This window comes from Lepidochelys olivacea (assembly GCF_965140295.1).
Source record: "Lepidochelys olivacea isolate rLepOli2 genome assembly, chromosome: 14".
Classification (NCBI taxonomy): Eukaryota; Metazoa; Chordata; order Testudines; family Cheloniidae; genus Lepidochelys; species Lepidochelys olivacea.
Genome location: NC_140424.1, coordinates 20,264,962 through 20,292,335, shown reverse-complemented (window position 1 = coordinate 20,292,335; position 27,374 = coordinate 20,264,962). Strand labels below are relative to the sequence as shown.

General features: G+C 42.9%; 1 protein-coding gene across 1 annotated transcript in view; it reads right to left on the bottom strand.

Moving 5' to 3' along the window:
* Positions 1-26,782, bottom strand: part of METRNL (meteorin like, glial cell differentiation regulator) — a 34,640-nt gene extending 7,858 nt beyond the window's left edge. Inside the window, exons 1-2 of the mRNA XM_084646635.1 lie at positions 26,403-26,782; positions 19,254-19,642 (exon numbers count right to left, since the gene is read on the bottom strand). Coding sequence (XP_084502761.1) covers positions 19,254-19,642; positions 26,403-26,512 — 499 coding nt within the window. The 5' untranslated portion in view covers positions 26,513-26,782. The remainder of the gene's footprint in view (positions 1-19,253; positions 19,643-26,402) is intronic.
* Between the last annotated feature and the right edge of the window lie 592 nt (positions 26,783-27,374).

Here is a 27,374-nt window from a genome sequence, read left to right as displayed (position 1 = left end):
ACCTGCACAGTTATTAGAGAAGAGCATCAAAATCATAGCAGGACGATATTCTACCACACTCCACATTGCATTCCCTGCTTACTGACTAAGTTTTGTGGCTTACTAGGTTCTTTCACTTTCAACACTGAGCTATCGGAACTAGAGACAAAAGAAACCCCAAACTTCAACCAATTTGATTTTTAAAATTCATTAATTCAACAAGCCTTAATTCATGCAGCAGCAGAAGAAAAAAGCAACATTTTATTAGTTCCCTCCAAAGCCCAGATGCCTGTAACTCAACTAAAGCGCTCGTGGCATAATGCCTGCATTGTGCATGTCGACTGCCAAATCTATTGGGAATTCCTCTGATGGATTTTGACAGTATCCTGACCTGAAGTAACCTGAGGTAGCCCCCCCAGGTCTGTGCCTCTGAAGGCCTCTCTATTCAATTCACTGCAGAGGGGGATGTAATTACATCATTCCTCACAAGCTAACAGTCATGTCCCAGCTGCTTTGAGCGATTTGCCCTCTGAACCTGATGTTACTGAGGAGGACATGGTGATACTAACAATAGACTGCACTTGTTGGCCAGCAGACTTGTTGAACCTGTCTCTCTGTCCTTCCCATGGGGAGAGAGAGAGAGACTGCTGATAAACTGCAAATGCAGGTGATCACTGCTTGGTGTTTCTAAGCTCAAAGGGCTTCCCAACAGCATGTGCTGGAAAGGAAGTAAAGATGAATGGGTTTGGAAGAGATATCATTCGACACAGAGACTAGATTCGAGTGTGATTTTAATACAGCATCTTGTGATAAAGAACTGGTGTTCCCACCATTTAGAGAGCCAAAGAGTCAAGGGCAGGTGCTGGGGAACAATCTAGTTGAGTCCCAAAGCCAGCTTTTGGGATCTGCCAAATCTACAGCTGCAGCCGCCCCTGTTCCCCTGATGTGTAGCAGTTCCAAAATGCATATGGCCATATGTGAGCTGCTGCTACTACCTAAAATTGAGGGAGATGATGGTTCAGAAGAGATTACATTTTGAGATGAAATCCCTAATAATCTGCTTCCCTCCAGAATCCTCACACTGGCCCTTCAGAATACATACAACCCATGTTACCTACAATAATGTATCATAAGTTTTATAAATAACTATCCTCAGCCATCTCGACTCTCCCATGCCTTGTTCCATAACTCAGTGTTTACACCTGGGCAAAGTAGGTGTCAAATGCTACCAGATCAGAATGTCTGTTTCATACCCCTTCAATATAGAGGCAAATAACTGCACAAGAGGCAAAGCAGAGGACAATCAGTCCAATGACAGGAATTTCCAAACCACCGTATTAAGCAGAATCTTCAGCCACACTTGTATTTTTGTCCAACCATTCATCGTTAAACATCTTGCCTAGGCCAGGTGTCCAGTAGTGAAAAATTGCAGCTTCTCATGAGACATCCCCTCAACAAGCCCAAGATGTCTGGTTACTGATTCCACCTCAGTGCCACCCCCTGCCCTATTACATCAGCAGCCTGCATGTTGAAATTTACAAGAACCTTGCTGGTAGACGGCAAGCAGACAGGGTTCCCCTTTAGGCAGAAATGGAAAGGCTTAATGCAAAGTGTTTGCAGAAAACCACTCTACGGAGGCATATCCTTTGGTTTCAAGAAGTAGGAGTGCGTGCCTGCGGTGCAGTGGGAGGGCAACAGTGGTTTGTTTGTACTTCCCATTCCCACAGAAGATGGCATTCTCTCACATAACAACCCTTCAAAGGATTATTTATAAATCAGACGAACACTAGTTTTAACTTTAAAACCCATTGGGAGAACCCAAGCCTTGCTGAAGCTCTTATCCCTCCTAACTAAACACAGACCCCCAAAAACTACGGAACTAACCTAACATTTGCTGCCATCACACTGATCATCACTCTGCTTGTGTGTTAACAGCCTGTTTCCCCATCTTGTGTCTGTCTGGTCTATTTAGATCACAAACTCTTCAGGGTAGGGACTTCTCTGCTCTTTGTTTGTGAAATGCCTAGCACAATGGGGTCCCACTCTTTGTTGGTCCTTAGGTGCTATCACATAAACATGATTCCTAATAATAATGCCTACTAGTCAAGCTCAGCCCAGGAAAACCACTGTCACCACTGCCCCCCTTGTTGGCAGTCTCAGCAGACAGAGCAAGGACTGAAGGGGGCCCTGGGAGACTGAACTGTCCCTTATACTCCTAGAGGTGTTCCTTCCAGGTAGGGTTAGTGGAGTGCAGGCAATTCTGCACAGCAGCAATATGCTCTGTGCCTATTTTGGGGCCCCACCAGAGGACTTCAGTCTCCAGGGAATGTCAGCACCAAATCCACATGGAACAAACAGCTTCAAAATACTAATCATCAGTGATTCCTGTGATCTAAACTAAAGCTGTAGGGGCAGCGCTTGCGGATTGGGCACTGCGCAGAGCTGCTTGGCCACGGCTCCGCGTAGGAGCCGGAGAGGGGACATGCGGCACCTTCCGGGAGCTGCTTGAGGTAAGTGCCTCCTGGAGCCTGTACCCCGACGCCCCCAGCACCCCAACCCCCTGCCCTAGCCCTGATCCCCCTCCCGCCCTTCGAACCCCTCGGTCCCACCCTCCTGCATCCCAGAGCCTGCACCCCCAGCAGGAACCCTACCCCCCACTCACACTCCAACCCCCTGCCCTAGCCTGGAGCCCCCTCCTGCACCCTGAACTCCTCATTTCTGGCCCCATCCCAGAGCCTGCACCCCCAGCCAGACCCCTCATCCCCTCATGCACCCCAACCCCCAATTTCGTGAGTGTTCATGGCCCGCCATACAATTTCCATATCCAGATGTGGCCCTCGGGCCATGAAGTTTGCCCACCCCTGCTTTAGTGTCATGACTGACAAGATTCAGGCCCCAACCATTGGTTCATTGACCTACTATGTGTGCCAACTGTTAGATAATCATGGGCCAGCTGTAGAAGGGAGGCATAGTGTTTAGTATCATGACCTTTGTTCTGGGCTGCCATTTATATCTCACTCTGAGGTTAGCTGCTCTGTTCAGCTTAGCCCTGCTTAATGACATAATAACTCCCAACAAAGACTGTGAGCTGAATTTATCCCACATGTGACTCCATCAACTGCAGTAGAATTCTGTACACAGGAGTTTGTCCCAGTATGTCAAGTGAGTGACTCTCCTCTTCTGCTGGTGAAAGAAGCAAAGTCATTCTCAAACCTGCATCCTGATGTTATTTAGCTGAGCACATGTTCCACTGCAGTATGTTTGTTATACAGTTTAGAACTTTCATAGTAAAACATTAGTATAGGGAAGTTGCAGTGTTTGCAGAGTTTCATGTAATACTATCCAGATAAGAGACGGGAAAATGCCATAAAGCAAGGGAGTGAGGAGATGGCTCCTTTGTGTCATGTGGTCAGGAGTCATTAACTTCTGCCACAGCTGTGGAGAAGCTCTCTAGGTTAGACCTCCATATTTTCTCCATCATGTGATTGAAATGTGATTTTTGTGGCTGGAGATATTGTCCAAAGTACAGGTGGCTTGGATTTAGTTCTGTTGACATGAGATCTGTTTGCGTCAGATTTAAGATGACTGCCCTTTCACAATTCGCATTGACGCAATTTCAGACCGCATTTTGGGATGGGGTCAGGCAGGTCTTAGAATCCAGATCCAGAACGCTGATGGGAGGAGAAGAGTTGAAGGCTTATCTAGAGCAGCACTTCAGACTCCTGTGATAAGTGATGCAGTTTCCCCCTCCTTGTGTGTTCCTTCTCCACCACCCCTCAGGCTACACGGTGGGTTACAGCTCCCCAAACCGAATGAGAGGTAGATGGTGTACTGGTTGATGCAGGTACAGTCATAGTCTGGTAAATGGAACACTTGTCCAGAAACCTCAGCTATTAAGGTAGGGTTCCTGCTGGGGGTGCAGGCTCTGGGGTGCAGGAGGGTGGGACCGAGGGGTTCGAAGGGCGGGAGGGGGATCAGGGCTGGGGCAGGGGGTTGGGGTGCTGGGGGCGTCGGGGTACAGGCTCCAGGAGGCACTTACCTCAAGCAGCTCCCGGAAGGAGCAGCATGTCCCCTCTCCAGCTCCTACGCGGAGCCGTGGCCAGGCAGCTCTGCGCAGTGCCCAATCTGCAAGCGCTGTCCCTACAGCTCCCACTGGCTGTGATTGCCAGCCAATGGGAGCTGCGGGGGCGGCACTTGGGGCGGGGGCAGCGTGCGGAGCCTCCTCGCTGCCCCTACACGTAGGAGCTAGAAGGAGGACATGCTGCTGCTTCTGGGAGTTGTGCAGCGCCCCGGCACACATGGAGCAGGGCAAGCCCCGGACCCCACTCCCAGCAGGAGCTCGAGGGCCAGATTAAAATGTCTGAAGGGCCGGATGTGGCCCCTGGGCTGTAGTTTGCCCACCCCTGCACTAAAGCATGCATAAAGCGTTTACAAATGAGCCTTTTGCTGAAACTTGGGTGTTATGGTTCCAGAACGGTGTCTACACAAAGGGATCACTGCCAAAAAAGCAAAATAAGACAATATCTAGCCTTGCATTAACAGCTTGAAAGTGAGGGCACTTATCTTCTATAACAATAAAAGTACAGCAAGACAAGGTTAAAAACATCAGCTCTGATTCTCTGGCTTAACTTGCTTTCAGCGTTCAGTTCAACATACACAAATCTACAAGCCTTAGGCAGGGACTGGAACTATGGTATTTAATTTTCCAAGAGTAATTTAACCTGCAAATAAGTTTAATGAAATTCAGACTTTAAGATGCTGTGTCATGGATTGTGCCCAGAGGCCTGAGTTCATTTCACTTCCTTCCCGGAGAGAAGGGGTTGGGGAAGCACAATCTAAACCTTATTGTTGGAGACACACTGTGAGAAATATAAAATCCATGTGAGCGCCTAAATCAGAATTTAACTTTTAACAGAAACTTCTTCCAAGACAGCATTAAAGTTCTAAGTACCGAAGAAGCAGGTTTACATCAGCAGTTCCTGATGAAGGGATTTAATGAGCCCGGTTTTTAAACGTCATTTTCAAAATGAAACTTCACTTGGCAGAAGCAACGATGGATCTTCAGTACTATTTATTTTTAAAATTGGCAAGCTAACCTCATTCTGCTGTTCACAGCCACAGCACACACTCCAACAGATCCAACAACTTAAAACAGATCAAAGGCCAGCTAGATGCACAAACATGCATTTATTTAGAAAATGCAGAACAGCTCTTTTATTCAAGCAGCTTTACACACAGTGCTAAATTGCACCTTTGGGCTCAGCCCCGAGCAAGGGCTTGTACACACCCACACCAAGGGGTTGCACACACATGCACGCACACACACGGGAAGGAGGGCAGAGATGAAACTTGACTCATTCCCGGTTCCTCTCTGCCCACCTATTCCCAGGGGAAGCCTTCAAAGAGGCTCTGCGCCAGCCTCAGACCCAGGCAGGCCTGACTCAGCCAAGCAGGGGCGGGACTTTCCTGCCTCAGCCAGGCTGATTACAAGAGGGGCACGAATTCGGATCAACACTCTTGTGCCTCAGCCGTTGCACCACCCCCATTCCTGTAACTCCTATTAAGCCTGCCTGCAATTAGCCCTTTGGAGCAGAGTTGGCTGCATATAATAAATATTCTTCTGTGCTTAAAATTACTTGTGCAGACTGAATTTTTAGCTAAACCCCTTGCATTGTTCCTACCCCAGAGGGCAGGACTTAGCAGAAGTTTTTTTCCACAGAACGGATACTATTTTGTTTCATTTTGCTGTAGAGGTGAATCTTCAACAGCTATTTCTCTGCTTCTCTTCCCCACAACTCAATTAAAAAGTGAACTGAGCTGGTGGGAATTGTTGTGTACACAAAACACTGATATGAAACCATTAAAAAAAAAACCCATGTGTTTATTTATCCCACAGTTCATGCCTCTCTGCTTCACTGTGCATAGCAGCTGCCCCCTTGCACAATCATCATCTCCACACAAGTGACCTAGAACAGCCCAGGCATCTACCAGTTGAATGGACAGAGCATGTAGCTTTTACCAGTCCAAAGGCAGTACTTGCCTGAGGTCTATAAAAACTGAAGAAGGGGTGCTCCCACTACCACTGAGGTCCACGGGCAGTGTGCCCTACTGAGTAGCCCAGCTAATCTCCCAGCTGCTGGAAAACAGAAGGGTGCTGGGACTTCTACAGAGTGTTACTCCTGGACCCAAATGAGCAATTCCATCTTTTATATCAGCCTCTGGCTAGTAAAACTCTCAGACATTTGACGCTCCCCCATCTTTTAGCTGCTGGAAGGGAATATTCTGCCCATAGCATAGCATCCAGTTTTCCTTCCTGCTTTCCTATAACAAGCTCCACCACTACTACTCTTGCCTTCCCTGAGCAGCAGTAGTGTGATATGGACACGAATCTGGTCTGTTCTACAGATTTCGGAACAGTAATAGTGAAACTGACCAGAGTATTAACTTTGCTCTTCCTTGCTGCATAAAATAGCCATGAGCAGTACCAGTGGCATTGGAGCAGTGTGTCTGTAGACTCAGGAAGACAGCTCACAAAGTTATCTTTATCATCAGGAGGACTGGAAAACTTATTTTAAAGCAAGATTAAATTCAGCAGAAATTGATGACTCAGCCACTTCCCTCCCCTGACGAGGTGCTGGAACATCTTGGTAGTAGCAATAAGTTTCAGTTTCCCTGAATGATGTGCTAGCTACAGGCTGAGGGGAACATGAAATTATGCATAAAATATTTTTTTTAAAAAGCTGTTTCAGTTAGAAAGAAAGAAATCCTCATATAGGATGTAAATCTAAAGTTGACAGGATATTACTAAAGGTTGGTCTACACTTCCAAGGTATATTGGCATAGCTACATTGGTCAGGGCTGTGAAAAAACCACAGCTCTGACTGAAACACCTGTGACAACAATACCCTCAGTGTAAATGCAGGTATGTCTATGGAAGAGGGCTTTTGTCAACACAGCTAACACCGTTCCAGGAGAGGGTATTCCTACATCAACCGAAAAACTCCATTTGTCAGGATAGGCTGTATCTATACTAGGACCTATGCCATCATAGCTAAGCTAGTCCAGGGTCTGTAGGGTAGACATTCTCCAAGAGGTCACCCATTCATGCTCCTGTGTTAATGAAACGATATGGTAAATCAGATGCTCTGCTCTAGTTTCAGAATTTCCCCATTGCTCTCTGGTATCAGTATAATAAAAAATAGAGAGCTGGTGCCGATTAACACAATTTGGATGCTTGCCAAAAAATTTTCAACCACCCTCCTGCCCCCCATATGTAGTATGGATCTGAGTGGAATGAAATTAATTGACAAGAAGCTGGTTAAAGTTAAACCTGAAAGTGACGTAGTGAAAGATCAAAGGTTAAGTGAGCCTTTAAAGACATAAGAGCCCTTTTTAAGTCCTGTTTTACCAGTGGAATTCCTCTATGGGAGGGAGAACTCTGGGGTCTGTGTATGGAATAAAAACAAAAAATAAAAATCCACTAATTTTTAAGACATTTTCTGAAACATCACTGCTCTTGATGGACACATTTATTTTCCCCTTCAAAGTTACATGCTCATTTCTGATTGCAGGACTCGACAGATTCATATACCGGAACACAACACAGGAATCTTCTGTGTAATAAGATCATGCCTCTGTGCCAGATGGGCTAGACTTTCCATACTACCCTGCACCTCTTATAGGCATTTACACCTGGGCAAAATGGGTATAAACTGCTACCATTAACTGCACAAGAAACTTTGAAAGGTTTAAGGCAGTGAAAGTCAGGCCCTAAACAAACTCCAAGTATTTGTGTTGTATTACATTATATATTTTGTGTTTACTGTAAATAATGTAGCAGATTAAAGATCAAGAGGTTTTCTACACTGCAATTTATTAAAACCAGGTCCCCACATGTGAAAACCTGGCCCACATCTCAGTAGTAACAGAGTTCCTTCCAGAGCGGGGGGAGGGGGCACGGGGGATGCAATCCCCTTCCCCTCCTCCCATCACCAGTCCTTTCTTTTACTACAGCCTCAGGAATTAGCAAACTAAACAGTTTTGCAGAGCAAGCAAGGAGCATTATTAGAGACTGCCAAGCAACTCTGCTGGTGGGGCTATCTTCTGCTATACATAAGGGTCAAAGCAAACAGAACCCCAGCTGCCTGGATAACATACCTGATTGCTTATTGGTTTTGACTGCCCACTGAGTTGAGAAATAAGCTAAGTGCATTCATGGGGAGTCCAGCAAAAATAAGCTACTTTCTTCTACCCTCTCCCTGTGTATTTGTCATTACAACTCTATTGTCACCTCCTCCGCTCACTGAAGAAGCAGACTGTATTGTGCTGGCAACATCAAAGGGCAGCCACAGCTGTATACTACACTTGGAGTACAGGGAGTAAGGAAGAAAGGGGATCCAGTACCAAATTCCCTCTATATTACTCAGGAAACATGAAAACAGGTAATGGGGTGAAGTATTCTATGAGACTTTATTAATAAAAAATGTTACACACAAGTCCTTTTCGAAACCCTGGGTCTCTCCCTCCAAAGTTTTAAAGGTGTTGATGCAAGCAACATTCCATTTTCTACCTTTCACTCAGGCCCTGCAATGCAAGCCTTCCTCCCCACCTCCCAGTTTAAATAGTTTAAGATTGTATATGTTTCCACTACTTTGGGGGAGCTCAGTTCTCAGCAAAGGGTTCTTGTGCATTCAATCTCACCATCTCCGCCAACTACTGCAAATTTGTCCCAAATTTCCAGAGTCACATAAATGGTTCAAACAAGTTTCTGGGTTCTCAAATCTAATCCTATTGTAGCTTCCCTGCTTAGATGAGCATGTACTTTACAAATGACCAACCAAACTAGATGCTTGCCAATAACAACAGCTTCACTGCAGCTCACACTAAATCCTCCACCTTTCAACTTTTGTTTCACTTTTTTAAAAAAAAAGTATGTGGCATTGGATTTTGCTTTGTTCTTTAGCCATTCATTTGCATCTGGCTGGTAGATCTCATCATCTTTTGGGCACAGGTAACAAAAAATAGCTTTAAGAGCATGTCCGCGAAGAGGATGAGCAAAGGGAAGAAAGCACAATTTTGTTTTCCTAATAACCTATTACCCTTATCTGAAAATCTGCCTCAAAAGCCTCACAGCTGGAGGCAGCTCACTCACAAGCAATTGTTTCTGGGTGTAGCCTTGGTTTGGCTTGAAATGCAGCTTTATTTGTTTGAAGCCAATTATGCAATCAACAAATGAATACTGGCTGATGAAGCGCTATGAAACATATTCCACTGCTTTGTGTGGACACAAATGGACCACAGTAAGTGGTTCTTTTTTCTTGGCAAAACTGAGGCCATGTCTACACTACTACTGATGTTGCTCAGAGATTGTGGGGGGTGGAACCACCCTGAACGACATAAGTTTCACTCGGGTAGCGTGCACAGCGCTATGTCGGCATAGAGCGGCTACACGAGCGATCTTATGGCGCCACTGCAAAGGTGCAGCTGTGCTGCTACAAACTTGCTAGCGTAGACATGGCCTTAATCCCAAAGAGTCAGAGAATTGTTTTTAATGTTTCTATTCTGAGGGTTATTTAGTAAAAATGAACAAATCTGACAGATGATTCTAGGAAAGAAGAAATAATAAAAAGAAAAGAAATGATTGATTTACAGTGGTGAATGCTTTGAAATTTGAATGAATCCTCACTGGAATTAATCCTGCACAGAGAGCTGGGAAATACCACCAAAGGATTTGCTAACATACTGAATTCCAGAACATATTTCTGTTGAACCTATTATGGTAGCTTCATAAGCATCTGATATTCACTGGAAATTAGGGCTGTCAAGCAATTAAAAAAATGAATTGCAATTAATCGCGCTCTTAAGCAATAATAGAATACCATGTATTTAAATATTTTTGGATGTTTTCTACATTTTCAAATATATTGATTTCAATTACAACACAGAATACAAAGGGAACAGTGCTCACTTTACATTATTATTTTTTATTACAAATATTAGCACTGTAAAAAACAAAAGAAATAGTATTTTTCAATTCACCTAATACAAGTACTGTAGTGCAATCTCTTTATCATGAAAGTTGAACTTACAAACGTAGAATTATGTACAAAAAACCCCTGCATTCAAAAATAAAACAATGTAAAACTTTAGAGCCTACAAGTCCACTCAGTCCTACTTCAGCCAATCGCTCAGACAAAGAAGTTTGGTTATAATTTGAAGGAGATAATGTTGCCCACTTCTTGTTTACAGAGTCACCTGAAAGTGAGAACAGGCATTTGCAAGGCACTGTTGTAGCTGGCATCACAAGATTATTTATGTGCCAGATGCGCTAAAGATTCATATGTCCCTTCATGCTTTAAGCACCATTCCAGACGACATGCATCCATGCTGATGACGGGTTTTGCTCAATAACCTTCCAAAGCAGAGCGGACTGACATACGTTCATTTTTGTCATCTGAGTCAGATGCCACCAGAAGGCTGATTTTCTTTTCTTTTTTCTTTTTTTTGGTGGTTCAGGTTCTGTAGTTTCCGCATCGGAGTGTTGCTCTTTTAAGACTTCTGAAAGCATGCACCAAACCCCATCCCGATCAGATTTTGAAAGGCACTTCAGATTCTTAAATCTGGAGTTGAGTGCTGTAGCTATTTTTAGAAATCTCACATTGATACCTTCTTTGCATTTGGTCAAATCTGCGGTGAGTGTTCTTAAAATGAACAACATGTGCTGGGTCATCATCCGAGACTGCTATAACATGAAATATATGGCAGAATGCAGGTAAAACACAACAGAAGATATACAATTCTCCCCCAAGGAGTTCAGTCAAAAATTTAATTAACGCACTATTTTTTTTAATGAACATCATCAACATGGAAGCATGTCTTCTGGAATGGTGGCCGAAGCATGAAGGGATCATAGGCATGTTTAGCATATCTGGCAGGTAAATACCTTGCAACGCCAGCTACAAAAGTGCCATGCAAATGCCTGTTCTCACTTTCAGGTGACATTGTAAATAAGAAGCAGGCAGCGTTATGTCCCATATCTGTAAGACAAATCGCTTGTTTGTCTTAGCGATTGGTTGAACAAGAAATAGGACTGAGTGGACCTGTAGACGCTAAAGTTTTACATTGTTTTGTTTTTGAGTGCAGTTATATAACAACAAAAATTTACATTTGTAAATTACACTTTCACAATAAAGTGATTGCACTATAGTACTTGTATGAGGTGAATTGAAAAATGCTATTTCTTTTAATCATTTTCACAGTGCAAATATTTGTAATAAAAAATAATAACATAAAGTGAGCACTGTACACTTTGTATTCTGTGTTGTAATAGAAATCAATATATTTGAAAATATAGAAAGACATCCAAAAATATTTAATAAATTTCAATTGGTATTCTATTGTTTAACAGTGCAATTAATCACGATTAATTTTTTTGAGTTAATCGTGAGTTAACTGCGACTAATCGACAGCCCTACTGGAAATTAAGGAACAGCCCTCGTAATCCTCCTCACCAATGGTTCTCACCCATGACACTGATTCAGAAGGCAGGTCCTGTAAAACGCACAGATCACTGAGCTTTTAGTTAAAATGCTCTGGGAGCCGTGCTCATTTCTACCACCTCTTTGCCAATACAGCCAATAAGCACACACACGGTGGATGGGAAAGTAATCCAACACCAATACTCTGATCCCACAAATTCTTATGCACATGAGAAATCCAGCCTAAAGTTACTCACATCCCTACGTGTTTGCAGGATTAATGCCCAGCAGAGCAATATTGCTTCACCGCCAACTGCTAGGCAGTGAACAATGCAAAATGCACCTGCCCTTTTAGACAATGAGAATCAGCAACATCACTAGTCCAAGAGGCAGAAAGCGCAATTGATCCCAAATTTAGACCAGAATAGGGGCTTTTCTACACTGGCACTTTACAGTGCTGCAACTTTCTTGCTCAGGGGTGTGAAAAAACACCCCCTTGAGCACTGCAAGTTACAGCGCTGTAACCTGCCAGTATAGACAGTGCACCAGTGCTGGGAGCTATGCCCCCCATGGAGTTGGCCAGTGAAGACGTGCCCTAGGGCACTGCAGTAACTGAAGGCTATTAGCATTTTCATAATGCTGGGGTGGAAGGGTGACCCACTTCTAGTGTCTTGTTGTACCCCTTATAGTGCTCAAGAGAGGCACAGGAAATAGCTGACTGGGAGTTAAGAAAGCTTCTAAATATTTGCATTGTACCAACACTTTCTACCAGCCCGAGCCAGTGAATTAACAGCTTACAGGAAGTAGCTGGATATTGTTCTCAATTAGAAAACTGGATTTATCCAATTTTTTTTTTTTAAACATTTGAGTGCTGCACCTCAGTTAGCTATAAACAGTCTCAGCTAGTTACTGGGCATTAATAAAGGAAACTCGTAAAATGGGTAGCAGAACCTGCATTATAATGGATAGATGTCATCAAGATAAAGAACATTTCTGTTAAAGTTTGACTTTGCTAGCACAGAACAACTAACAGTCACATGAATATTTTCAGTGAACTCCAGCAATCAAGTTACAAGAACATAACATACAAACAAGCAGTGATCATACTGGATCAAACCAATCATCCATTTAGCCAAGTATCCTGTCTTCCAACAGTGGCCAATGCCAGATGCTTCAGAAAGAATGAACAGAACAGGGCAATTATCAAGTGACCCATCCCCTGTTTTCCAGTCCCCGCATCTGGCAGCCAGAGGCTTAGGAAACACAGAGCATGGGGTTGCGTCCCTGTCTGTTTTGGCTAATAGCCACTGATGGAGCGATCCTCCATGAACTTAACTAATTCTTTTTTCAACCCAGTTATATTTCTGGCCATCACAGCATCCTATGGCAATGTGTTTCACAGGCTGACTGTGTGTTGTGTGAAGAAGTACTTCCTTTTGTTTGGTTTAAACCTGCTGCCCACTAATTTTATTGGGTAACCCCTCCCGGTTCTTGTGTTATGTGAAGTGGTAAACACTTCCTTATTCAAGTTTGACTACACAGCTGACATTGGGCTAGATACCAATAGCTTAAGTGAGGTGCTTCTCAACATGAATAAGTGGATCCAAACCTGGTCCTTACTCGACAGCTGTAATAGCAACCTTTTTCCAGCTGAAATTACCTCAATTCTCCCCCACCCCATCCCACCCCACCCCCAAAAAAAGATTTAGGATAAGAAAGTTCTATACATTTTATCACTGTAATTTCTTACTTTGGTTTATTTACTAAAAATCAGAGTCCTGAGGAGTAAAATGTCCTAAATACACCTCCATGCTTTTACAAACTGAATGTATTATGTTGTTATGGTAGAAAATTTAGTTTTGGTCTAAAAACGTTGGCGAGCATAGCAATGTCAGTTAGAAGTGCGTGGGGGGGTGGGGGGGACACCCATTAGGAAGCTTTGTCAGTATAGCTATACTGGAAAATCCTTTCTAATGTAATCAAGGTATCTGTTGTAGGGCTATCGACGCTGGAGCACCCATGGGGAGAAAAAAAAAGAAAGAAAGTGGATGCTCAGCACTCACCAGCCACCCACCAATTAGCTGCTCAGTGAGCCCAACTGATCAGCTTTTCGGCAGCAGGTGGGAGGCGCTGCAGGGAGGGGAAAGAGCAGGGGTGTGGCTTTGGGGGAAGGGGAGGAGTGGGAGCGGGGCCTCAGGGTGGAGCAAGTCAGCGCCTGTGGCTATCTAAAATTAAAAAAAAAGCAAAACCCCTCTAAGAAAAGACTTCTACTTTTGTGTGTAAATACTTTCTATACCGTCAAGTAATTCTAGTATTTATCGGGGTAAGTGTAAATATTAAAAGAATCTCATTTAACAATCCAAGCAAATAAGATTTCTCTTGCTTCTCGAAGGCCATTGGTCAGAATTTCACAGTGCATCAATTCTGCAGGTGAGCAAACAACCTTCTAAGAACACAGGACCTGATCCAAAGTCCATTAAAGTTAATGAAAGGACTCCTATTGACTTAACTGAGCTTTGGATCAGACTCAATGATCCCAGTCTAAAATGGATGAAAATTCAGAGTCCAAATTGTGTATCTAAGGGCTCAAGGCAGCAATGCTGCTTCATTGCCAACTGATAGTGAGCAAAAATGCATAATACATCTGCCCCTTTAGACTAGGAGAATCAGCAATACACTCAGCTACCACTTTATGTATCTAGAGGAGGATGTATGAAATGAAGGTCGCCAAACTTTAACAAATTACATAAAGGCCAATAAAAAGAAAAGGAGTACTTGTGGCACCTTAGAGATGAACAAATTTATTTGAGCATAAGGTCACTCCATCGGAGCTGTAGCTCACGAAAGCTTATGGTCTCTAAGGTGCCACAAGTCCTCCTTTTCTTTTTGCAGATACAGACTAATATGGCTGCTACTCTGAAACCTGTCATAAAGGCCAATGTAACCCTTCTTGGGCATAGTTAATTTGCATCAGATGGACCCACTTGTTGTAGCTAGCTTCCTCTTTAATATTAGGTACAACCTGCAGAGCCTACAGGTCCCAGTGTGTAATGATCCATCCAGCCTGATCTAACTATGGCCTCTCAACGCAAACTGGAACATAGCACTGTGCGACCGGTAGTTTATGTAGACTGCGTCCACATATGACAGATGCTTGTGGGATGCATTGTTTCATAATATAGGCCACACTTTTATTCAATGCTAAATTAGAAACTTGGGGTAGCCAATCTTGGAAACCTGTTTTCCTCACTAGAAATGTGGGCCCAAATTCATCCCCATCATAAATGCACTCAAGTCAGGTGGATTTACACCATGGATGCATTTGGCCTCTTGTCTGATACTTTTTTCCCCATTAGTTAAAAGCACTATGGTATTTTTACAAGTGATCACATGATAAAAATCACTAAAACAATAAACACCATGCTATAAATCATCCAGTATTGAATTACTGTAATCTGGATTACAACATGTCTCTATACAACATGGACTCTCTACAGCTCTCCAGAGCAGCCTTAGAAAATGTGATGAAGATTTACAGCCAAGGAAAGGGTTAAACTCAGAGATTTCAGATTAGGAAATCTTAAAGCACAGTGTTTTTTGACTGCTCTAAGCACATTAAGAAGCCTGTTCAGAATCTACATTTTTCACTGTATTATTTGCTAAATTCCAATTAAATGAGAAAGAATGACAGTAAACTAATAAAACTTTGGATCTTCTAATTAAATCACTGGCACCCTGCCAATCACTGCTGATTTATTGATGCACCCTGCAATGTCAGGATTCTGGGGGCACAATAGGTCACTAAAATATTAAACAGATGACTTGTGCTCTTTAATCAGTGCTGGGATGCCAGGTTAGGAAGAGAGAATAAATTCAAGGGCAGAGTACAATAACATCACCAGTAAACACCACCACTATGTAGGGAAACAGTGCACAGAAATTTTAGACTACCTGATTTCATTAAATATTCTAGCTTGAGGAATGGAAGGAGCAGGATAACTGCACCTGGGTATTTGTCATTTAAGTCTTTTTTTGTTTTATTTTGTTATTGTTCTTAATCTTTCAAAATACATTGCTTAGTTTAGAGCACCTGAAAGCGCACTGGCTGGATCCAGGAAAAGGGAAAGCTTCCCTGTGCAGTTTTGCCAGTGCATCTCAGCCTTGATCTGCAACAGCATCTCTAGTCACAGGCATCTCTTCAAGTAGATGCTTTCCAACTATGTTGAACTCTACCAGATTGTGACTAGCAGAAGATCAGATTCACTTTTCCATTTGCAACAGTCACACAATCAGAATCCAAGCATGTGCCAAAGTAACAAACAGTCCCTTCAGCTAGAAACAGGCCCCTCAGATCAGGCTTTCAATTCAAGGAAGGTAAAGGTTTGCTCTGGTTGGGCCTTTTTTCTCCGTTGAAGAAACAGTGGTTGAGAAATCAACTGATTGCAAATTTATCTTCCAGACAAACAGAAACCTAATAAGCAACCAAGTGAGCAAGCATTCAATCAATGATTTTATAGAAATCAGCTACAGAAGAATGGCTGGTCCAGGATCTGTCAAGATGCCCAAGATATATTGATCCTTTAGAGGTGTAGGCAGCTACTTATTTGGCAGCTCCACCAGACATATAGGTATTCACAGAATTTAAATCAGGTTCATTTGACTGTTGGCAGGAACCAAACAGGGTGAACACATATGAGTAGGATGCCTCCAGGGGCTAGGGGGTTCCAAAACCAGACAACAATAATTTAAAATACACCTTGAAGATCCCTTGAGTTTGATCTGAAGACTTTGTCGTGGGATTAGCACCAAGGGAGAAAAGTTCTTCCAAATCACACAGACACTTGATGGCCCATCTGATGCACATACGCACATAGGTCGTGTCTACACTAGCACTCATGTCAGTAAAACTTTTGTCACTCAGGAGTGTGAAAAACATCCCCCCTCCCCAAGCGATATTACTTTAACCAGCATAAGTCCTCATGTGCACAGCGCTATGTCGGCAGGAGAAGCTCTCCCGCCGACATAGCTACTGCCATCTGCTGAGCTGGTTTTATTAAGTCGATGGAAGAGCTCTCTTCCATCAGAATAACACAACTACACGGGCGATCGTACAGCTGTTCCACTGTAAGCTTGTAAGTGCAGACATGGCCTAAAACACATACGTATCAGATTGGTTGAATTCCAGTGCTGTTTTCCAGAACAGTGGCTATAACAATTAAAGATGCAGTAGTCTTAGAAAAAGTCACTGTTAATATCCTTATCAAAGGAAAAGAATATGATCACATACAGTCACCAGTTTGGCTTCTGGAAAGCTCAAGATAAGATCAACTCCGAATTCCAAAATATCTCCAAGATTTTAACAAACAATATATTTTTATTAGCAACTAATAGCACTAGCATAGCTAATTCTCCAAAAATGTATAAGTTTATGCATTTAGTATATTTGGTCCTGATTCTGCAGTTTACGATATTTGGGTTAACTGCTACGCTCACAGGAAGCCCAACTTCACACAGATTCAGCAGTCTGCTAGTGAACTGTAAACGGCAGGAACAGGGCAATTATTTTTCATGTTCTAACTTTGCCTACATGACAAATTAGCTTTTAAAAAAAAAAAAGAGCTCTTAAAAGCATAAAATGTATGGAGTGGTTTGTTACAATTTTGATTATATTTCCCACACCCCCAAGAAAGACAGAAAAATTCTCAGATTCAGTAGTTTTCAAACACCAGATTTAAAGAATATTTAGAGTTAATGTTTTCCACAGGGGGATTTTACTATGTAGTTAACATATGCTGTTTTCAGTATATCAGTCTTTGCAGAAGTGATCTTAAATATACACAGAGGAGCTGTTTCCATTAAGTGACTCCATTTGTATCACTTTTAGCAATCAAGACTCACTAGATAATTCTCTGTAGACACAATGAATCCTAGACATCCAGCTATAAAATTGCACAAGTAGCATAATGAAATAAAAGCATTAATAAAATTGCGTTAACTTTTTGGTTTTAATGGCAAATGCGCCACCTATCAGTTATTATGGGTGTTGCATGAGTTATAAGCTTACTATATCACTAAGCTAACAATTCACTACATCATGAATACAGCCATAAACTAACAGCTGTATTCAGAAATGCAATATGTGAATTGACATACAAATACTAGAATTACTTGACAGTATAGAAAGTATTTACACACAAAAGGAAAGTAGAAGTCTTTTCTTGGAGGGGTTTTGGTTTTTTTAAATTTATTTGGCATGAAATGACTGCCGAAATAAATTATATATGCAATCTAAGAAATATGGAGAATAAAAAAAATGGAAGATCATCAGCTATGCCACCACTTGTTAAGTGGTGTCCTTCACTGGGAGCACATGTCACCAGTGCCTCAGAATCTGTACAGACTGCCTATTGCTCTCAGGGTTGAGTAAGTTTAAAATGCGAGTTTTAACTTGTAAAGTCCTAAATGACTTGAAACCTGACTACTTAGGAGACACCACTTTGTTCCTGTGATACTGCCACAGTAGAGATCAGTTTAAAAGAGAGGGGACTACCGGCAGGGGTCTTAACTTTGGAACTCACTCCCTCATTTGGTACAAAATAACCTATATCTGCTGTCCACCAGGGTACACTGAAAATCTCATCTCATAGGTTTTAGAAGGACAGGGAGCTGCAATGGGTACTCTCGGTGGACAAGAATTACAGGACTGATTCCTAGTTCTATGCTGTAACAGCATTATAAAAGGTGTTAAAGTGCCCCACCATCTCACTCTGATTGACTCCCTGCAAATACAAAGACAACAGGTACAGCTCCAGCTGAGGAAGGAGTACCACTCCCCTTGTTAAAACAAAGAGTAATTAGTTGTTTGTACTGTTGTTGTAGCCCAGTTGATCCTAGGATATTAAAGAGACAAGATGGGTGAGGTAATATCTTTTATTGAGTAGACCAACTTCTGTCGGTGAACGAGACAAGCTTCAAGTGCTCTGTGTAAGCTTGAAAATTTGTCTCTTTCACCAACAGAAGTCGGTCCAATAAAAGATATTACCTCATCCACTTTCTGTCTCTGTAAAGAGTAATTAGGTCAGCAGAGCAGGAGTATCTGCAGAGAGGAAACACAAAAAGGAGGCATTGCTCCTTGTTAAAATGTTTACTATTGAAAACACACAGCACTGGGGTCTTTTAAAACAATAAAAATGGGAAATAGTGTTAAGCAGGAATTCTGGAGCCTGATTCTGACTCACACTGGCTTTAAATGGGTGTAACTTCACTGAGTTTGTTTACCATTATGGCCTGGGCTACATTTAAAATTTAGAGCAACCTTGTTATGTCACTCAGGGTGTGAAAAATTCACATACCCCAAGCACCATAGTTAAACTGACCTAACCCCCCTCCCCGGTTTAGAGGTGGCTAGGTCAGAATTCTTCTATCAACCCAGCTACCACTGCCAGTCAGATAGATGGGCTAACTACAGGGATGGAAAAACCCCTTCCATCATTGTAGGAAGCATCTACACTACCGCTAAAGAGGCAGCACCACAGCTATCCCACTGCAGCACCCATAGTGTAGACGGTATGTGAGGGGAGAATCAGTGACTCTGTGCTGTTCTGGGTCAGTTCTTTGGAATTCAGTCCATGTTACTAGTTTTCACACAAAACTATTCTTCTACATAAAGAAGAATTTATTAGCATGACCTAAAAGTGGATGAAATTCAGACCTTGATGTGTTCCCATTTATTAACTTTACCATCTGTTAGATATCCAAAATAGTATATGAAAACGCAGCCAACTGCTCAAAACTCACCAGAAACTGTGTGCAAATCAGATGCCGTCCCCTTGTTTATCAATTCATATTGGAATCCTGTAATTTTCCGGCTAATGTCCTGTTGAGGGGTGGCCTCAATAAACAAGCCCCCCTGATCATAGCCAAAGCAATACACTTTATTGGGGCTGTGATCTCCATCTCGGACCAACAGTTTCAGTTCTCCAGTTTTTTCCAAATAAATATTTGCTCCTGCGGAGTCCTTGAAAGGCTTTATGCAAACAGTCAAGTGTTTGTAAGAGGCAGATAATGTATTGGGTCGCAGATTGACTATGAGTGCTCCTGTGGGATACATCCATTTTATTGATCCTTCAGAACAGCGGAGGTAGACCTGTTCAACATCCTTCTTATGAGACTCATGAGTTAAGCCACTAGGGATAGAGAGAATAGGGAAATTAGATGAGTAGCAGAACTATTTAAACATTGTTCATAATCTCAGAAAACAGGCAAGTCAGCAAAACTCTTTACAGCACTACTAAGCACTAGGGGCCAGATCCATTGTGGTGGTTGACAGAGATCATCTTGCAAGATCAAGACCGTGAAATGTGTTGATATTTTGGGATGGGCTTTAAAACAGCTCCAGACAAATCCATAAGAAGTTAAACCACAATTCAAAATGAATTCAGAATTAAACCTTAACTTTTTCCATTGCCTATGCAAAACACCCCACAAGAAGAACTGCAGCAGAATCTAGTGACATCGGAAACAATCCTGAAAACCTGTACACATGTGACTAACTAAAGGGTTTGCAAGATATGGCCCACAATATGCAGTACATCTCCAAATTTTTCAGCATTCAAAATGGTTACGAAGGAAGTGCGGTCTAGTGGGTAAAGCACTGGACTTGTAATCAGAAAATGTGGGTTCTAGGCCCAGCCCTGCCACTAACTTGCCATGCAGATGTAGACAAGTCACTTTGACTCTATGCCAGTGTTTCCCCTCCCATGCTCAGAAACTGCTTCTCCCTCTGTGCTAAGTAGCCTATAAGCACAGTGGGCCCCTGATCTCAGCTGAGGCTCTCCCCTAACAGAAATAATTAAAAGTTTGGCAATGAGGTTTAAGAACAAAAACCCACACCTGTGTTTAATAATGTTTATTCTAAGGCAGTACTGTGTGGGCAGAAAAATACAGTGAATGATTCTGAAGATGGAAGATCATAAAATGTTATAGTGGAAATCTGGTATTGAAAAATAAAGTTTAAGAGCTTCAGCTTCCCTGTAGTTTCCCCTCCTTGGAAGCCTTAAAAACAGTCAATTTCTGCAGCACATTCCATGAGAGAATCTCAAGAGTACTTTACAAATATTAAATAATTAAGTCTCACAACATCTTCATTTTATAGATGTATAAACTGAGGCACAAAGATCACACTGGAGTCTGTAGCAGAGTCAGACACAGAACCCATTTTAACATGGCATAAATCATGAACATGATATTCTGATCTCTCAACACATATCTCCAACAGACATCTCCCTCTTCCCCACTTCTTCAGCATATTTAGGTACAGAACAAACGATGCTGGATTTAAACTCAGTCAGCATTTAGACAAGTTACGAGAAGCCATGTGTAAAAAAGAAAAAAAAACAAACCAACATATGGTTTGCATTTACTGTTGATGTGACTCATTATTGTTAGTGTCAGTGTAACCCACTTGATAGAGGTTACATGAGGAAGCTCAGAAAAACTCAGTTTTAATAATACTGTCTGCAAACATGTGCTTTTGAACAATCTTGAAAGCCACATCAAGAGCACAAAGGATGGGGGAGAGCGACCAGTCCCTGACCTTTATTCTCTTGCCCTCAGACACACGGTAGTACTTGACATATTCAAGAAAGAAAAGTTTCAATGGGATACCTCATATTGACTGCCTGTTTACATCTTGTCCACAAAAATCAATTTTTCAATACTGGTTTTGTGCGTGACACTCAGCCAAAACCAGAAATGAAGAAGTTGGTCTTTTAGTTCTTTGCAGTCAGTGAATAAAGTGTCCCAAAGTAATGTTTGGGGGGTAGGAGTGAAATTCACCCCTGGCAGAAGACTTATGCATCACACAGATCTCAAATAAACCTTCAAACTAAGACTAAGGTGATGCATAGGACTTGTGCTGGTCCTCTGTACCGGGGTGAATTTCACCCAAGAAGGATACTGTTAAAACATATGGGGAAAGGTGAGGGACAGAATAGGGAGCTCAAACACAATAAAAATGCTGCTGCTGGTGATACCAATATTGAGACGGTGAATTTTTGCATGGCAAAAATATATACACATTCATGCTGTTGTTCAAATGAAAGAAGATGGATTCCAAAATTCTTACATGAAGCCAATTATATTCCCCAGGCAACAAAATGACGCTGTTAGACAGATACAGTGAGTACAGGGAGTAGGGCTGTCTGCCCTAAAGCACCTGGCACTGGCCACTGTTGGAAGACAGGATGCTGGGCTAGATAGACCATTGGTCTGACCCAGTATGGCCGTTCTTATGTACAGGTATCTGCTGTATACATCAAGCTCTATTATAATGGAGGACTCAAATTGAGCAGATTTCAAAACTTGAGGTAAACCTGCAGAATATTAAAGACCTAGTCCAAATGAAATGGAACTTTTATAATACTGCCATCTATCACCATATTGGAAGTTTGTTCAATTTATTTTTACTTCTCAGTACCCAGTAATAAACTGTCCTACATGCACATAATGCAGAGGTCATAAAAGCTATTTTTAAATTAACTTGAGGTTTTTATTTTTTAAATATATGACATAGCAAGAGGTCAGTTGTTTTATGGCTGTGTTGATGAATGAAGCATCTCCCCACCCCTCCCACAAGTTGTACTGTTTGTTCTAGGAATAGGTTCTAACAAACAATATTTCCTCCTACAGATCCCAAGAGACATATGTTGAGCCACTGCACTTGTCTGCCTGATGTTTAGCCTTCCTGAAGTCTCAAAGGGCCATATAACTGCATGTTTTGGAAGATCCATTACTGCCATTTGTGAAACCAATTATTATATATGATAATGCAACAGGTGATGTTTGTAAGAGGAGAATGTGTCCACCATAGCAATGGGAAAGATGGCCGTAATAGGAGCACTTAGCTCTTATGCAGCGATCTTCATCTGTAGCTCTCAAAGCACTTTTAAAAATGGGAGAAAGTAATATCCCCATTTTACAGATGAGTAAACAGATGCCCAGAGAGGCAATGTGAATTGCCCAAGGTCACAAAGCCAGTCCATGGAAGAACTGGGAAGAGGACTGAGGTGTCTTTACTCCTAGGGTGTGTCTAAACAAACATTTATTTAGTGGCAAGCCAAGGTGTAAAAATCGACCTCACACAAGCCTGCCACACGTTGTCTCTGCAAAGCATGCTGCAGCACACTAATTGTTCCCTAGTGCACTTTGAAATACCCTGCTTTGAAATGGGAGTAGATCAAAGCATGCTAGGGAACTGTTAGTGTGCGGCTGCAGGCTTCATGCAGACACTTAGAGCACAGCAGGTTAGTGTGGGGTAGATTTACACCCAGCTTGTCACAAACGAAATGTTCATGTAGACAAGCCCACAGTCTGAGTTAAAGGCTACATTGGTTAGGTTTCAGTGGGATCAAAGCAGCACTTTTCACGCAAAGAAAATGAGACATCTTTAGAATAAACAAAATAATTATGAATTCTGATTGGACCACACCATGGTGTGGTTTCTAATTTCCTCAGGGGCTTGGGGGTCTCCACTAGGCCTTTTAAGCCAGTGCAAGATCTTGCTAAAGACAACTGCAGTGTAAGTAATCAGACTGTACATTATGGCAAACGTTCCCTGGGAAATCTGAGACACTGAAAGAAATCATAGCTGATATTTTCAAAGATGCCTAAGATATATGGACCAGGCAATTTTCATTAATGGAAAATGGGTGTCCAAAACATTAAGTGTATAATCTCACCAACTGCAAAAATGCCCTGACTTATCAGGTCTGCTTACCTGCATCTGGCAATACCCTGGAACTAGTCTGTAAGAAGACTGAAGCTCCAATGGCACTTAGACACCAAGATGATAGGCACCTTATAAATAGCTAACGTAGACAGACAGCTATAAAGACAACTAATTGATTGCAAAATGCTATACTTTAAACAAAGAATTCCTTCCTGACCCCAGGGAGCAAACAGCTTGTGCCTTTAAGCATAAGATTTGATTGCCCTGTCTAAAAAAAGTTAGTTACAGTATCTATTTATTCTCAAGAAGCAAAAACATATTTATGGATAGAGTGGATGACACACAAATAGTACCCATAAAGTGACAATTAGATGATAATTGAAGGGTATCAGTCCTAGGGTCACTACCTCTTTTCAGAAGGTCTAGAGGTCAGCTTCAATCTACATGCAATTGCCTTTGTCTCACCCTGAGCTCCAAATTCATTTGCATTCTGGATATAGTAGTGACACATATGCTGCTCAATATGGGCAGTTCCACCTATTTTTAAGAAGTCAGCCCTTATGCTCTTGTGCAACTGAAAGGATCACCAAGGATGTGTCATTTCCTTAATAAGCAAAAATGGGGCTGACCGGTGACAATGGGAAATTCCAAGCCTGGGTCACCAATTCAGTTCCAAATTCTCTGTAGCAAAGAATGACTCACATTTCTCTCAACTATCCCCTTTGGCTGGCAGTCAAAAAACTGAGTGGCTCAGGACAGAGCCATGTCCAGCCCTGCCTGGTCAGTGGGAGGGTCACCAGCTCAGATAGGAGGAGTAGGGCAAAAGCCCTGAAAAAAAAGAAAGAAAGAAAAATTGGATTTTTCTGTGTGTGTACATGACAGTGCCATCCATGCTCTAGGCCTTGTTTATGCAAAGTTGAAATGCTCTGCCCCCAAACTATAGGACCACAGAGCTACCTATGAAAAGCCAGATTGTTAGGAATTTGCTACTGAAATTGACAAGGAACTGTAGGCTTTGTCCCATATCAGTTGTACATTGCAAACACCCCCACCCCCCAACTGGATTTATAGTTCAACATTTTACCAATTGCCAAGAGTCATTAGAAGTTCATAAATAGTTGCCAACTGTATGCATCTTTCAGATTGTATTGATTTGAACTCTCTCCAAAACATCCTTCCATTCCAAGTTAAACTAAACTCTTATTTTAATCAATTGAGCTTAAACGCATGAATTTATTACATTAACTGTTTTACACTGGTACCCTATTAAAAACAGGTTTAGCCAAACAGAAAACCAAATATATGCTACATGAGTACTTCATTTAGCAACAATTTTGACTGTGAATATAAATAAGAGTTTTTAGATTATAAACAGTAGAAGAGGTTGCAAAACCATGAAGACAGACTAAAGTTATTACAAAAGATTAAAGTTTAGGAGCCAAACACTTTGAGCATTCAAAGAAGTTTCACAACTAGGGTGATTAGAATAGTAATGGCAGCCAAAGAACAATGGCCTAGAATTTGCCCTAAATGACTCTGGTGTAATCCAGAGCTACTGCATTGAAGTTACTCCACCAGTATAATTAAGAGCAGAATCTGGCCCAACAGCTTTATATATCAGTGTGGTAAAGCAGTGAGTTCAATAAGGGTGAAATTGGAATGAAGCTAGGTCAACTGTTAATGGGAACACACAAAGAGCCTGATTCTCCTCTTACTTACACCAGTGTAACTCCATTGACTTTAGCACTTATTCCTCATTTCCACCAAAGTAAGTGGAGAATTGGGCCTAAAATCTTTACCCTATTACAAACTATCAAGGTGCTTTGAAATAAACATGAAAAATAAACAAGGTAACCAGCAATTAAAATAAAATATCTGAGCCAGACAATTCCTTAATTACCTCTGTGTGTGTGTGTGTGTGTGTATGGTGCACATATATATACACACACACACACACAGAGTCAACTTTCACCACAAAAAGGACTTGCAGGTGTATTGCATTACAACAAAGTTAATGCCAAGTGTAGGAGGTTACCAGACATGAGTTACAAAACAGGTTATTTCGGTGTTAGGTTGCACAGATGTGGAAGTTGTTGTGGATCAGTAAAAATACCCTTCCTATGCCTGGCTAAGGCTACCTCCCCCTCATCTCCCCATGGCACATGTCTTTGGTAATGCTGATAGTTACTCCTGGAATGTTAATCAACCCCTATATCCCGCCTCAAAAATCAGACCAAAAGGGAAAGATTCTTGCTACAACCAAATCCAAATTCCACATACACACACATATCTGGGCCAACTTCTTCCTTCGCCCTCTATCAGGGACAAAACTCTCATTGACGTCAATGGAAGAAGGATCGGGGCCTCTATTTGTTAAAATTTCACACAAGACTATGTAGAAAGGCGCTGGGGACATGTAAACCCCATTATTGATCCACCTTACCATATCTGATCAAGACCTTCGTGCCTTTCAGTTTCAATATTAAACTGCTGACAAAAAAACACCGATTTTGAATGGTAGAGAGACGGGGGGAGGGTCCGAGAGGAGAACCACCAAAGAAACAGTGTAAATCAGGAATCGGTCCACTGAAATCAGAAAGTGACACGGGGCCAAAACTGAGGAGAGGAGACTCAAGCCTGAAAACGTAACCCATGGCCCCGTAGCTCTCAAACAACTGCAGAGGCATTCTATCGACGCAGTAGGACTGAAAAATTATTTGGAGGGGGAGCCGAGGGGGATCTCTTTAAAAGGAAAGACACTGTTCAAAATCAAGTTGTCCCATTTCTCCTTCAGCCACAGGGGGCGGAAAGGGCGAAAGGGTGAAATCCTGCCACAGATGGAACAGATCCCATCCGGGGGCTTAAATCGGCTATGGTCTGGGGTCTGCCAACTGGTGACGATTTCAACCAGATTTAAAAAGCGGGTCAGACATCCCGCAAAGAGCCTCCGCTCCCTCCCCCGGATTGCGGAATGTTAAAGAAGAACCGCACATTGCCTGGCTCGTCTGGACACTGAGCTGCCCCCGGAACGGAGAAACTTAACGAAAGCGCTTTAAGAATTTAATCCAAACCGGGGGAAACACGCAGCGCTGACTGTCTCCTTCCCTCGGAAGCTCGGGACATGCCCCGCTGGGGCTCGGAACATGCCCCGCTGGGGCTCCTCCTCCTCCCCCCAAACGGCTGGCGGGCTCGGGGGGGGGGGATGGCTCAGTCCTTACCTCCCCTTCCAGTTGCACAGGTCGCTGGAGTACTGCCCGGCAGCCCCCCGGCACAGCAGCGACAGCGCCAGGAGCAGCGGCAGCAGCCCGGGCGCTGGAGCGCTCAGCATGGTCCCTCGCAGCAGCCCCTCTGCTCTGGTGCGAACCCCAGCGAGACACAGCGCGATGCAGTGGGAGGGGTGGAGGGGAGGAATCCGCGGCGTGCAAGGAGGCTTCCCTACATGGTGGGGCCAGAGGGGGGGATTGCACGGACAGCCTGCCCCTGGGAAAGGAAGCGCAGATGCCGGCAGAGTTGCTACCCCGTGCCCATCCCGGCGCGCTGCTCCTCGCTCAGCCACTCGGCTCCACTCTGAAGTTTCCTTCCCCCAGCTCTCCAGACTCCCAGCTGAGGGGCGGGGAGCTGCCTTGCCTCCCGGAGCCACCCACAAAACTCGGCTCCTCCCGAACGGGGCCTGCAGTCAAGAGCTAGCAAAACCCGGCACCGGATTGCTTCCCTTTCGCACTCCTGGCACAATTCGAGGCCTTGCCGCGCATGAACTGGTCTCGTCCTCATTGTGTGGTGTGGCCCCCTACAGAGCTACAGGTTTGTTCCCTTCCCCTAGCAGGACACATGCCCTCCTTCAGTATCACACTCGCCCTCCTGTTGAAAAACCACAGGACAAAGAGCAGATTAGCAAACTCTAATGAGCACACCACATTCTGGATACCTTCTTGTCTTGTTTGTAATGTCCCTACCTGTGGTGATTTTAGATTGTAAACCCTTTCTGATAGATACCCAGTTGATATTTGGCAAGTGACTGAAAAAGAAGCCAGCAGCAGGGAAATACATTCAAGACTTTGAACAGGGTGGCAAGAGAAGAACCAGGCCTGAGAAAAAAACAACTGAGACAAGAGGAGAAATGAATGCCAATGGTTGAGGGGGGAAACCTGGGTCTAGCAGCAGTGGGGTGCACAGCCACACAAGCCACTCTT